Source organism: Maniola jurtina, chromosome 10, assembly GCF_905333055.1.
Source record: "Maniola jurtina chromosome 10, ilManJurt1.1, whole genome shotgun sequence".
Taxonomy (NCBI): Eukaryota; Metazoa; Arthropoda; class Insecta; order Lepidoptera; family Nymphalidae; genus Maniola; species Maniola jurtina.
The window spans coordinates 10,946,092-10,958,317 of NC_060038.1; the positions used below are offsets into that span (position 1 = coordinate 10,946,092).

Below are 12,226 nucleotides of genomic sequence, written 5' to 3' on the forward strand. Positions count from 1 at the left end.
TTCTTAGACAAATCTATAGAGCGCATTTTAGCTTTACTCAGACACAGTTAAAGTGAGACAGCGTTATACCGCTGGCATAAATCTGTCGCGTTTTAACTGAAACTTAAGTAAGTCTAAGCAAAGTCAAAGTGCGCTCTATAAAATTAAAGTCAAAGTCAAAATCATTTATTCTAAGTAGGTACAATTGTACTCCTTTTGATGGTCGAAATTGTTGTACGATATAGTGGTGATAATAATTACGTAACTTAAAACTAAAGCTATGAGGGTTCCAAACGCGCCCTAGTCTGAGAAGAGCCCACAACAAATTCAGCTGGGTATTCTTTTTTTTTAATTTCACCACTACAAAATCACATAAACTTATTAAAACAATCAAGCTTTCGTATCATTTAAATAGGTAATCCTTTACATTATAATAGGATTTTCCGACCAGTTTACGTTTTACGAAAACTCTGAACTTATTGAGAGACAACTCCAATAATAATTTGTCTTCTGGAATTTTAAACCTTGGCGGCTTAGTTGCTTCAGTATTATATGGTATTTTTCCACTGTTTCCCTTTCTACACATCCGAGGCATCACGTCTGTCGCGTAAAACGTAATAAAGCGGACATATAAAGCTGACATACGATATTATTACTCATTGCATTTTATTTAAATAGTGCCTACACACCTAAATACAATATATATTATAATCACTAGTTCTTGAATAACTATTTAAATGAACTTCTGTATATTAAAATCCTTTTATTCAGTTTGCTTTTATTTTTTTTCACCACTGTAGTCTTTGTTTTTCACTTTAACAGACAACAGAACGGTAACTTTTTTTAATCTGACGAAAATTTGGCTTTGGATACCAGTGTTTTAGTGATTTCAGAGTGAATATAGATGAATTACCATAGACAAACATACCATAGAGTGTGCGGTGGATGTCGCTTGACTGTCACTGTCACGCTGTTAATCATCTGTCAATAGCGTCAAAAAACGAAATAATATATGCCAAATTAGACAAAATGGCAGCGTATATCTGTCCCACTTTTTTGTGAATGTGTAAGTGAGACAAAAGTTGGACCTACGTTTCCACATTGTATCGTCGTTCTGTCCAAAACTGACAGTTAGGATCAGCTCGTACTGTGGATGAATACGTTAACCTTGGCAGTCAGGAGTAGTCGATACTATTAACCATGTATGCGGTGTTCAATGTTGTACTAAGGGTACTGAACTCGCGCATTACTTTCTGTTAGAATATCACATAAAAATGCTAGCAACCTCACTGTAAAATAGCACGCTTTATAGAAAGTATTTAATTGAAACATTTTGTTTTTATTTCTTCAAATAAATTTTCTGTTGTATTACGTGGACTGAATTCCCTTGTTAGGTCTTTTTATAATATTTTGTTTCTGTATTTTGTTCGTAGCGCAGTTTAAACCGACGAAAAATATCGAGCTTCAAAAGTAATTTCTATTTTAGCGAAAATTGGAAAAGCGTCGAATTTCTGGTTTCATTGTTTGGATTTTAATAACATTTTGGTATTTTATGTTGGAACTTATATATGTACCTACAATCATGAAATTAATAATAATATACTTAGATATAGATCGGTGTAGAGATCGCGAGAAATTAATCTTATCCCGGAATGCACAGTATACGGAATGAATAAGGAGAGGCACAGTAGTCCGACGCCTTTGACCTCCTGGTAAAATGACCACAACGATAGTGATCCTTCAATATAAGTCCCGAAATTACTGGGGTCATCTCAAGGTCCTCCCTTCCGCCTAGACGGCTTCGTCGAACCTCTGTGTGACTAAAATTACTAATTGCTAGAAAATATTGTCAAATAGATGATGCCCTGCACGACTTCATCCGCGTGGATTTAGGATTTTTTTTAAGTCCCGAGAGAAGTGAGAATTCTTTGATTTTCCGGGCCTAGGCAAGCTATCTCAGTAGGTACCAATTTTCGTCACCTATTTTATTTTGTTTTAACGTGTTTTATACCGAACCAATTCCTATCTTGGATACGGTCTACCTATCTATAACTATTCCTGTTAATTTATAGGCAACAAATCTGATGATAATGCGAAATGAATGGGGGATCTATCAGATCCGCTTTGATAGCGGCATCGGATTTATGTCACGTCGGATACGCCCAGCGTCATTTGTCACTTCAGCGACGTACGCCATTCGTCATGCGGTAAGATCCGGATTACAGACGCTCATGGGATTATATTTATTGTTATGATACTCCAAAGGAGTCTATATGGTTATTGATTTATCATCATCTTCATCAACAACAACACATCGCTGGCTCACTAGTGGTGGACTAACAAGTCCACCACGCTGGTTAAGTATGGATTTGCAGACTTTACCTTTGAGGATATTGTGCAGGACTCTCTACATAACAGGCCCTACAGATATCCTCACGATGTTTTTCTTGTTCCGTTTAAGCAAGTAATATATTTTAATCTCGTAGACAACTCCAAGCATAGCTCTCTCCATCGCACGCTGAGTGACTGAGCTTTCCTATGAGGTTCATAGTTAGCGGCCATATCTCGGATCTATATTATGTAATCATCACTGACAACACGCACTATTATATTCTGAGGGTTCTCCTCAATACCTACTGTTTTATTTTATTTTTATAGTAAGTAGGTACTACCAAAATAAAGGAATTAGGTAGGTCACTGAATAATGCTATGGTCATTTTGTTAATTAATGCGTTACTCGTTGATGATAACGGTTAATAAATGAGAGATGTAACGCATCCTGGTAGGTACAGGATTTATGGTGTCACAACGGATATGCCGAGCGTCATTTGTTACATCCAGGGGCGGATTCACGGTTTGCGGATGTCATACCTACTCTGTTATCGTGAGCTTTTTCATTTCGCTCTTTGATATCAAAGTAGATAATAGAAGAAAATATGTGCCTACTTTAGTTATAAGGCTGCCTTTGCACCCTAGCACAATTGTTTTCTTTCTTGTTTTTATGTTTTATTGCCTTTTTATTTCTTATCTCTCTCTTTCTCTTTCAAGAGATAATACGCGTTAGCTGGTACATTGTCTTGGTTCATGCGATCAAGTCAGCCCAGTTGTTATACCTTCATATAGGTGTAGGTAGGTACTATATTTTGTAGGTAATCGTACCTACTATTTGGACCAACATGCACCGGTGAGCTGTTAGCATTTTTGAATGCTGATTTATTTTCTGACAATAAGTGCTTTTCCACATTCGATTTTCCTACGGTTGAAAAGCCACTGACAACCAGAAACCGCAGTTCTATTGATAGACAAGCGTATAGAACAATTTTTTGAATGCAGAAAAATTTGCACAGAAAATTTCGTACAAAGTTTCGTGATAGAAACAAAAATGCGCATTTTTTGTCGTTTTTAAATGTAGAAGCCGCGTTTTCCGCAAATGGCTGCATTGAAAGAGGTGCAATAATAATACTAGAGGTGCCGATGTTCCGCTAAATAACATCAACCTGAGGACCAGACTCACCTACTTAAATTAGATTAAATTGCGTGGAAACTATCGAATGAGCTGTCAGAATTGCCCACAGCATGATGTAGTTAGTTAGTATTGTTACATACTTACCTATGGAAACATTTTATGATTTCAAAAGAGCAAGTTCTACTGAGTTTCTGGGCGGCTATTCTCAGTATAATCTACATTCTAAACAGTGGTGGAGTCAATGACGTAGCTAAGAAATTCTAGTAGGTAGGTACCTACATGAAATAAATAAATTTAGATGTTTTGATATCTACTTACCTACTTTTTGTTAATAAGTAGATAAGTAAATAATTATATACCTACCGACTTAGAAAAACCAACACAGAATCTATTGCTCTGTTAATTTTTTTTTTTATGTACCTATATAATTACCTAGATTTTGTACAACAGTATGTAGGTACTAAAAGGTAGATATGTTATACAAAAATATTTATTTATACTTCCTTTACAACTTCTTATAAGTAATTACCTAGGTGCGGGCGTTTTTTTATCGCTTGGTTTATGTCTGCACCTCTATGGTCTACAACTCAAGTGGCTGCATTCTGTCACTTGAGGCGACGGCTTTCAGCAAATGAGGGCGGCATTTACAGTTCGCTGTGTAGCGCGAACAAAGAACCACTCCACCTCAACCTTATGAACTTTTCGAAAAATCTAAGGCGCAAAAAATACCGAACTTCCAACGCGAGACACTTAATTTTTCACCGTTACCTACCTTTCTGTGATATTCATGTCACTTTTTACTACCGCTTTATATAACGGATCTGCGTTTGATATCACCTATTATATTCTGGTACCTATTCTTCATAACTTTGCAAAATGATAGATGAGTAGAAAATCTCTGTAGCTTAAAGAGCCTTATACACGTTAACCGAACCGAACCGAACGACCAGCATTCGGCCTACGCTCGTAATCTCAACCCATCGCCGGCCTGCGAAAAGGACTTAGGCCGTACTCCACCACAATGGCCAAGTGCAGATTGGCAAACTTTACACACCTTTGAGAACATTATGGACTTTCCGCACAATTTTTCCTTTGAAATTATTAAAGTAAGCGATATTTAATTGCTTAAAACGCTTAAATAAACCCGAAAAGTTAGAGGTTCCTTTTTAGTGGCCCGGGGTTGAACCACCGAATTGGATACTGACGTCTTATCCATTAGGCTATCACTTCTTTTCAATCTCTGCTCATTAAACGCACATTTGTCATTTACAGTGTGTTTTTGCGCCATTATTGGCTTTTCAATTTTTATCAGAAATATCAAAGGATCTTGGTGCAATTTTGAAATAATTTTGATACACATTGGCCAACATTTTGCCGAATGGCCATTGTGTACCTACTAGAGCTTTTAAATATTCGGCGAAAATGGTTGTATTCTAACACTTTGGGAAAGGGCTTTTAGTAGACGAGTGCCGTAGGTATTTACCGTAAAAAGAGAACAAAAAGTAGCTATTTCATAGTGCTTCGTAACAACCTTGCCAAGTTTTAAAAGCCTGCGGTGCTAATAATAATTTTAAAACCTCCAAACTTCAAATGAAAGGCTTAGGGCTGCTTAAAGTGTTTCTACTTATTTTCTTGTATTTTTTGATGACGATAATTTCGCACCACTTTATTAAAGAGCCAATTTGGACTTCAATAGTGAAATGAAAACCTACTAATTCAAAAGTTCCATAGGCTCGCAATGGACATGCAACATTCGTGTCTTCTATTAATAGTGGTCACTACCAACGCTAATCAGTTAGCTAATCAGACTAAACTTTCACTTACACTTTTCATTTTCATGTTGCTGGTTTAATGTCTTGGGTTTATTAGGTTTGGGTAAAAATAATCAGAATAGTAAAATTCCATTAAGTTCCTATATTTAGAATTATCTACGTTTCTTGCGAAGAAGTATTAAAATGCTGGTCTGTTTTGTAAAGTTCGGTCCCCGCTGTGCTGTCAGCGGCAGCGCCGTGTGGGTGTGCCTTGAGCTGCCACAGACAATATTCCAAAGTTACGTACTTTGGAATAGATATTTTGCATTTTGTAGCTTCATCATTTCTTTTATTTGTTTTTATTACTATGCATAATAATATGCTTGAAAAATAGCTCAATACCTTAAGACGAAAGTCTTTAACCAGTGTGTTCTCCTTGCCCTAACTTACGGCATTGAAAAATGGCCACTTACAAGAAGTCTGATCCTCGGAACGAGGAAATGCGTAGGAGAATCAAGGTGACTAACGTAGCCCAAACCATCAGCAACCTAAAATGGCAGCGGGCAGGTCATGCTTGACGTAGGGGTAGGTAATGACGGGGTACCAGCCAGGTAACCTCCTCGTGTGCCCGAGTGTTGCAGATAGCAGCAGCGCTTGGGCCGGTGTACCCTGGTAACATGGTTAACGATTTCCCTTCATGGGATATTGTTGGCTATGGCTAATTGACCTGGCGGGGAGGGGGTGTTGTCCGCGCGTCCCTCTGAGTATCCCTAGCAGAGGGCGCAGTACACGCACCCATGGGGCATAGCCCCAGGAGCGGAGGGTGTGGCTGTGTTGGGTGGTTGGTGATGGGGCTTCATCACCCATCCAGTCACTAGCTGCCCCACCGGTCTCTCGCCTGTCCGGTTTGGTGACGGGCGAGGGAGATGTTGAGGATAGGGAACGTGGAAAGGGGATCGCCCTTCCCGCGAACCCTAGCCCTCGAGAGGACCTGTGGGTGATGGACACGGGGTGGTCCGTCGCTCACAGTGTGGTCCTCGGGTTGGTTGGCGTGCTGTGGTTCCGGCATGCCTCTAACTAGGCGTTTTGGGGCACGTAGTGTCCCAGTGGCGGGTCTGCTACGGCGAACATCCGCTGGCGGAGTAACGAGGTGTTTCCGGTCCCTTGTGCTCCGTCATTAGCGGTGGGATGGAACTTCGTGAGGTTTTTAGTCGGTAGGAGTCCGACATAACCACCGTGCTCCCCCGTGGTCGGTGGTATCCATGACGGATTTTCCTCACGAGAAAAAAAAAAAAAAAAAAGGGGTAGGTAGGTAATGACCGTGGGAGCCGAAGAGTCAACTTAGACAAAAGTGGCAGGCACTTCAACGCAACCATTTCAAATCAGCTAGTTATAAAATTATGTATTGCCTTTTGCCCTACCTACGCAAATTATAATGTCTCTAGTCCACAATGGGTCGATCCATAGGTGTTCGGCGAGTGCCGGTTAAACGCTGTGAGAATATGAGAATTGCGCAAAAAATCTTTTATAATAATATGTGCACGGAAATATTGAATTACTTACTGACGAACGGAAATCCACATTAGATCGAAAGACGGCCAACGCTGGCTGCAAGTGTGAAATAGATATTTAAGCCTAGTCTACACGTTTGCCGAGGTAGGTAGGTTGGTCAAAGCGTTCGGCCAACCTATACAAGGGGTATAATATATTTTATTAATTAATAATATAAAGTTTAGGTATTCTCTAGGTATTAGTTAGTAAAGTTGATATAATCCTTATTATTTTTGTATACGTTGCTGAGGTTAGTTTGCTCAACGAGGCTTATTGAAAGGCTAACGAATTTAGAGCTCCGTCGTATGAGTCTAATTAAATTTTCACGCGAAAGTGATTGTGTAATTAAAATAGTTTTAGATTACGTAAAGGGATTTAAAACGTATCTAACTATGATTAATTAATTGTTAGGTATAAGCTACAGTCATAACTAGGTCACACCAAAGATAGTGTAGTTAGGTAAGTATATTGCTAATATTATTGTATTGAACATATAATTTGTAAGCTAATATTGTTTTATTTAATTTTCATCCTGCACCTCTAAGTAATATTTAGTCGAAACTCCTACGCTTCCTCGTTTCTAGACGCACTTCAAAAAAAGAGTGAATAGGCATCAACGCTCCACCTTAGGCTTTACCATCGCCTACTATTTGGTGTGATTGCAGTCAAGCCTACCTATGCCTATAATTTGAATCAAGATAAAGTTGAAAACTAAAAACCCGACTGCGATCGTCTTAATAAACGCTGAAATATTAGAGTTAAATTGTTTGCTCGATACAATAGGAAAAAATTTTTTGGAGACCTCCACTTTTTGTGATGTAACATTCGTTAGGTCAATTTTTTTCGTAAACAATATAGCCTTTTTGGGACCTTCCCACCCGGATCTTTACAACTAATCAATTGGCACCTCATTCATCAAAATCGGCCCAGTAGTTTAGGCACTACGGTGGAACATACGGAATCTTACAAACATACATACATACATACCGCTAAAATTATAACCCTTCCTTTTGGCTTTGCCGCTGCAGTGGGGTAAAAAGAATTTAATCTGAAATCGAACTCAGTACATGGTCTCCTTTTTTCTGCCAACCCTAAGGTAATAAAATATCAAAACAAACCCCGACCTTTTCCTGCTAATATAAAAGCGGATCCACATTCAACCCGTCAGTATTTCCTGAGTTGCTAAACCGAGCTGCATCATTTCTCTTCATACACATCTAATATGCGGGAGTCATTTATATTAATTGTCCTACCTCTCCTTGTGATCGCGGTGATATGCTCAAACGTGCATGACGGAGACAGCTACAATTTATATAAAGGTAAGGCATTTCTGCGGTTTAAAAAGACAATTTTCAGGACGGGACCCTATCACTAAACCTCCGCTGTCTGTCTGTCCGTCCGTATGTATATCTGGACTGTATCTCGTGAACCGTTATAGGTAGAGAGTTAGAATTTTTATAGAATGCCGTTACAATAACAAATACATACTTAAAATTTCAAAATGGCCGCTATGAAAATTTAAAATAATTAAAAAGTGTTATTTCTAATACGACGTTGTTACGACTACGAGATGAAACTAAACGGAATTGCAGATTTTTTTTTAGTTTCTAACGCTACCGTTGATGGGTTGTTATATGGTTGATTTTTGGGTGGTTAAAGATTACTACTTATATTTGGAAAGTAGCTTTAGCTTTAAATCTTAAAGTTAACAATCTTTTTTAAGCACGATTTTCTGTTTCCAGATCATATGCGTGCGAGAAGTAGAGGCGCTTCCAAGATAGATCCAGTAGTAAATAACCTTTGGGGTTTGTATGATTTTTCTATTTTTCTTACACACAAACTTTCGCCTTTATAATATTAGTGTGAAGTGTGATGTGATAGCCACGGCCGAAGCCTTCCACCAGACAATAAAACTATTGTTTTTAAGTTCTCAAAAGTGAATCAATTTTCTAATTGAATAATATATAATTAATGATTTTTGAATTTTTGAATTGAAATTGAAGGATTTTTGAATTTCACTGTTAGTACCCACAGATTATCAGTCTGTGAAGGTTCGTCTTGTACTAAGTATAATATATTTTTTACTATCTTTCAGATGCTTACGGACCGCCCCAAGAATTTGAATATTTGAACATGCCAATTTGGTTGCCAGAGTATAGAAAACGAGCCGCTAATGTAGTTAAAAGTGAGTCCAGTTAATCTTGTTTTTCAACTTAAGTATTATAATATTATACCTACTAGTTGGCTGAAGCCCGCGACTTCATCCGTCTCCAGGGCTGGATGTATAAGCAGAAAACCATCAAAATCGGTTCATTCGTTGAGCTGTGAGTTGTTAAAATATTTATTTACGCATTATATTTGCATTGCGATCTGAGAGCGCATAATATCAAGCAATCACGTTGTTTAACAGGGCTCTCTCCGTCACTCGCTTCATACAATCGTAGTTCCAATTTCATTTCAATATTAAGCAACCAAAGTCCATGAAATTTTGCAGACATATTCTAGAAACTAATATCTGTGTCTGTGGTTATTTAGATTTTTCTAAAAATATGTAGTTTTAAAATTACAGGGGCTCAAAGATTTGTGTGTAAATTTTTAAGACAGCGTAACTTTGAAACCGAATGTTTTAATAGAAATCTGGAAAACCACAGACATAGATATTAGTTTCTAGAACATGTCTGCAAAATTTCATGGACTTTGGTTGCTTAATATTCAAATGAAATTGGAACTACGATTGTATGAAGCGAGTGACGGAGAGAGCCCTGCTAAGCAAAATTTACCCAAGTCATTTGGACGTTTGAATTTTCACTTCCTCCGTGTGTCAGAGAGCCGCTGGTCCCGGTTATTTTCAGTATCATCTGCTAATCCGTAAAACCTAGTGTTCAATTTCCGTTCTCTTAGTTGAGTTTTAAGATATCTCTTATGGATTTGGAAGCCCACCGCATTATGATCCCAAGAAATTAATGGAATTAAGCGCCACGATTCTCAGCAATAAGGAATATGATGCGGAGAGAAAAATTTAAGTTCGTATTTAATCAATTTTTGTATATTCTAGAGCGTATGTTGGACAACTTGGTGCAGCTTGACGAAAGATTGAACAAACGGACGTCTAAAGCTGCCTTGTCCCTCATGCTGCAGAGTAAACAGGATCCTGAGCTCATGTGAGTAGGCCCTTATTTATTATATTGGATAGGTCATCATGATCATCCGTTTTCCCAAGTCAAAATTGAGTAGGCATCTTCAAGGCAAGCGCTAAATAGGCTGCAGCATCACTTGCCAGCAGGTCTGATTGCAGCCAGGCTCGTAATAAAAATAAAACTGGCTGCTGACTTATTCCTGACCAGTCGCGGAAATTAGCAGCCCAAGCACAATCAGTGCGACAACGTTTTCTCGCGCCTCGCCAATGCTGTGTCTGATTGTCCTTGGGCTGTTATTGCCAATCACTCAACGTGAAAACTTTATGCATTTATTTTTGTTTGCAGGGAAGAGGAAAATAGTTGTTTTGCCGGAAAATAAACGGGAAAGGAAGCCGTAGGTTACTTACCTATCAGTTTCGTTTGTTTAATAAAACATAACCTAATAAAAATAAAGAAAAATGTTTTTTAGTGAGTGAAAAATTAAAGAGCAAGTATTTTCAATTTAGAGTTTTAATAATTTAAAGATTTATATATAATGACTAACCCCCTTTCCCTTCCAAGGAAACTTAAAGCTTGCACCTGGACGACTAAAGTACAATGAGTAGAGTTTCGAAAGTCGATCTTTCGGAAGTCAATTAGTGCGTTGATAGCTGCGCTATTAGGGCTTCATAGATAGATAAATACATTGATTAAAAAATCTCTATTGCTACATATATAAGTAAGAAGAACTGATAGGTGTTGGGGTCTCAAGCCTGAAATGGCTAAAATAAGATAAAATATAAAAGTAATTAATTTGTTTTGGTTTGGTTTTCATCGTGTTTATATTCAAGCAAACAACACACACATAACTCTCTAACACACACACACACACGTAACCTATATAGGTACTTACACTAAAATGTGTAATTCTTCTGTAATGCAGAACTCTGAAAAATCACCTTAATTAACTTGTCGAAGTTCTTTTTGTTAAAACTTGAGCGCAATATTAATATTTCAGCGTCGGGATGCCCCATTTTCCATAACAAGCTGCAGGCTATATTGAGTAACGTAAAAGGAAAACCTTTCCATTCAGCCACCAGTCAAAGAGAGTTATTATTTTCAAATAATTTTAATCTTTTTTACGAGCCAATGTAAAAGGTCGGTTAATGAACTACTAAGGCACTTGGCCGACCGTCGACGATTAGCGAAAAACGAGTTGAGCTGAAAACTAGAAACGAGTGGGCGAACAAGAGAAGCGAGTGTGTTGTTGGGATAGTTATGTAGCTGAGCTATGGCGGAGTGTGCAAGCTACCGGTTCGTCGAGACAGACATGCGAGTATTTTGACCGCCAAGAGAACGTTGCTGAGTTTTTTTTGAGAGCTCTTGTTGCTGCGAAAAACTACTGGCGAGAGAGTTTCCGACGTCAGTGATGATCAACTATGAATATTATTTATTTCTTGTATTGACACGGAATTATGTACGCACTTGCCTACTATGTAGGTATTATTAATCACTAAGTATTTTATTGTGTTTTCACAATATTGTTCGTAAAAAATATTTTTACTTACTTATTTTTTTAAATTAGCTTTTACACACGAAATCATTTAATCTATTGTACGTTTCTTGAGCGAGAGCATAGTCGATAGCGTATCGCTTCCTCGTCGGTGGTGGGATAAGTGCTTAAAAATTATTAACAAGTGTATAGGGGAAATATTTTTCGCGTAGAGATTTTACGCGAATCAAGGCGAAATTGGTGGTTGCGATTGATGCGCAACTATATATAGGCTTAGGGATTTAAAAGAACTTGTAAAAGTTTATTTTTCGAGTTTACGATTTCATAGTTGTTTAACAGCCCTTTACTTGAAATCATCACGATCCATAAGGATAAATAGGGTTTCTACTCTTTACTAGTGTTGGTATGGAAAGGTACCTAAATTGGGGCCTTCGAGGCCACAATTCGTATGAACGGCCCATTATTGGGCTTTGAAATAGGGTTGGGACCGATTTACGCACGCTCCTCGGAAATGTTTACTATTTATGAAGGAGTGCTTCTGTAACGTTATTTTAGCGATAAAACTGTATTTGTTACTCATAACAATACAATACATTCTCTGGCGCACTAGTTTTGTAAAGATACAACCGTGAGTTTTTCCAGGCTGGCTCATTTTTAACCGATTTCCAAAAAAGGAGGAGGTTCTCAATTCGTCGGAATCTTTTTTGGTCTAACACTTACGCTGGTGCACTTTCAACTTGCATTTCAACTTGCGTTGAGGCATGCGTCATGCTATTATACCTACGCATTGTATCAATAATTCATATTAGATATAGTAGCGCGTCTTGTGTGTTGCGTGTGCGTAACAAAC

The 12,226-nt window shown here is 38.0% G+C and overlaps 1 protein-coding gene across 1 annotated transcript; it reads left to right on the top strand.

Annotated features, from left to right (window-relative positions):
* The first annotated feature begins 7,844 nt into the window (after positions 1-7,844).
* LOC123868709 lies at positions 7,845-10,385 on the top strand. Its single transcript, XM_045911272.1, has 5 exons — positions 7,845-8,066; positions 8,490-8,552; positions 8,843-8,932; positions 9,803-9,908; positions 10,230-10,385. Exons 1-5 carry the CDS (start codon positions 7,970-7,972, stop codon positions 10,261-10,263), a joined length of 390 nt encoding a protein of 129 aa, XP_045767228.1. The 5' UTR covers positions 7,845-7,969; the 3' UTR covers positions 10,264-10,385.
* Positions 10,386-12,226: the final 1,841 nt, after the last annotated feature.

Excerpts from the sequence above, each read along its gene's own strand:
- LOC123868709 (XM_045911272.1), top strand. The coding sequence starts at position 7,970 with ATGCGGGAGTCATTTATATTAATTGTCCTACCTCTCCTTGTGATCGCG. Across the intron at positions 8,553-8,842 it reads AGTAGTAAATAACCTTTGGG|ATGCTTACGGACCGCCCCAA; the intron begins GTTTGTATGATT and ends ACTATCTTTCAG. Across the intron at positions 9,909-10,229 it reads AAACAGGATCCTGAGCTCAT|GGAAGAGGAAAATAGTTGTT; the intron begins GTGAGTAGGCCC and ends TTTTGTTTGCAG.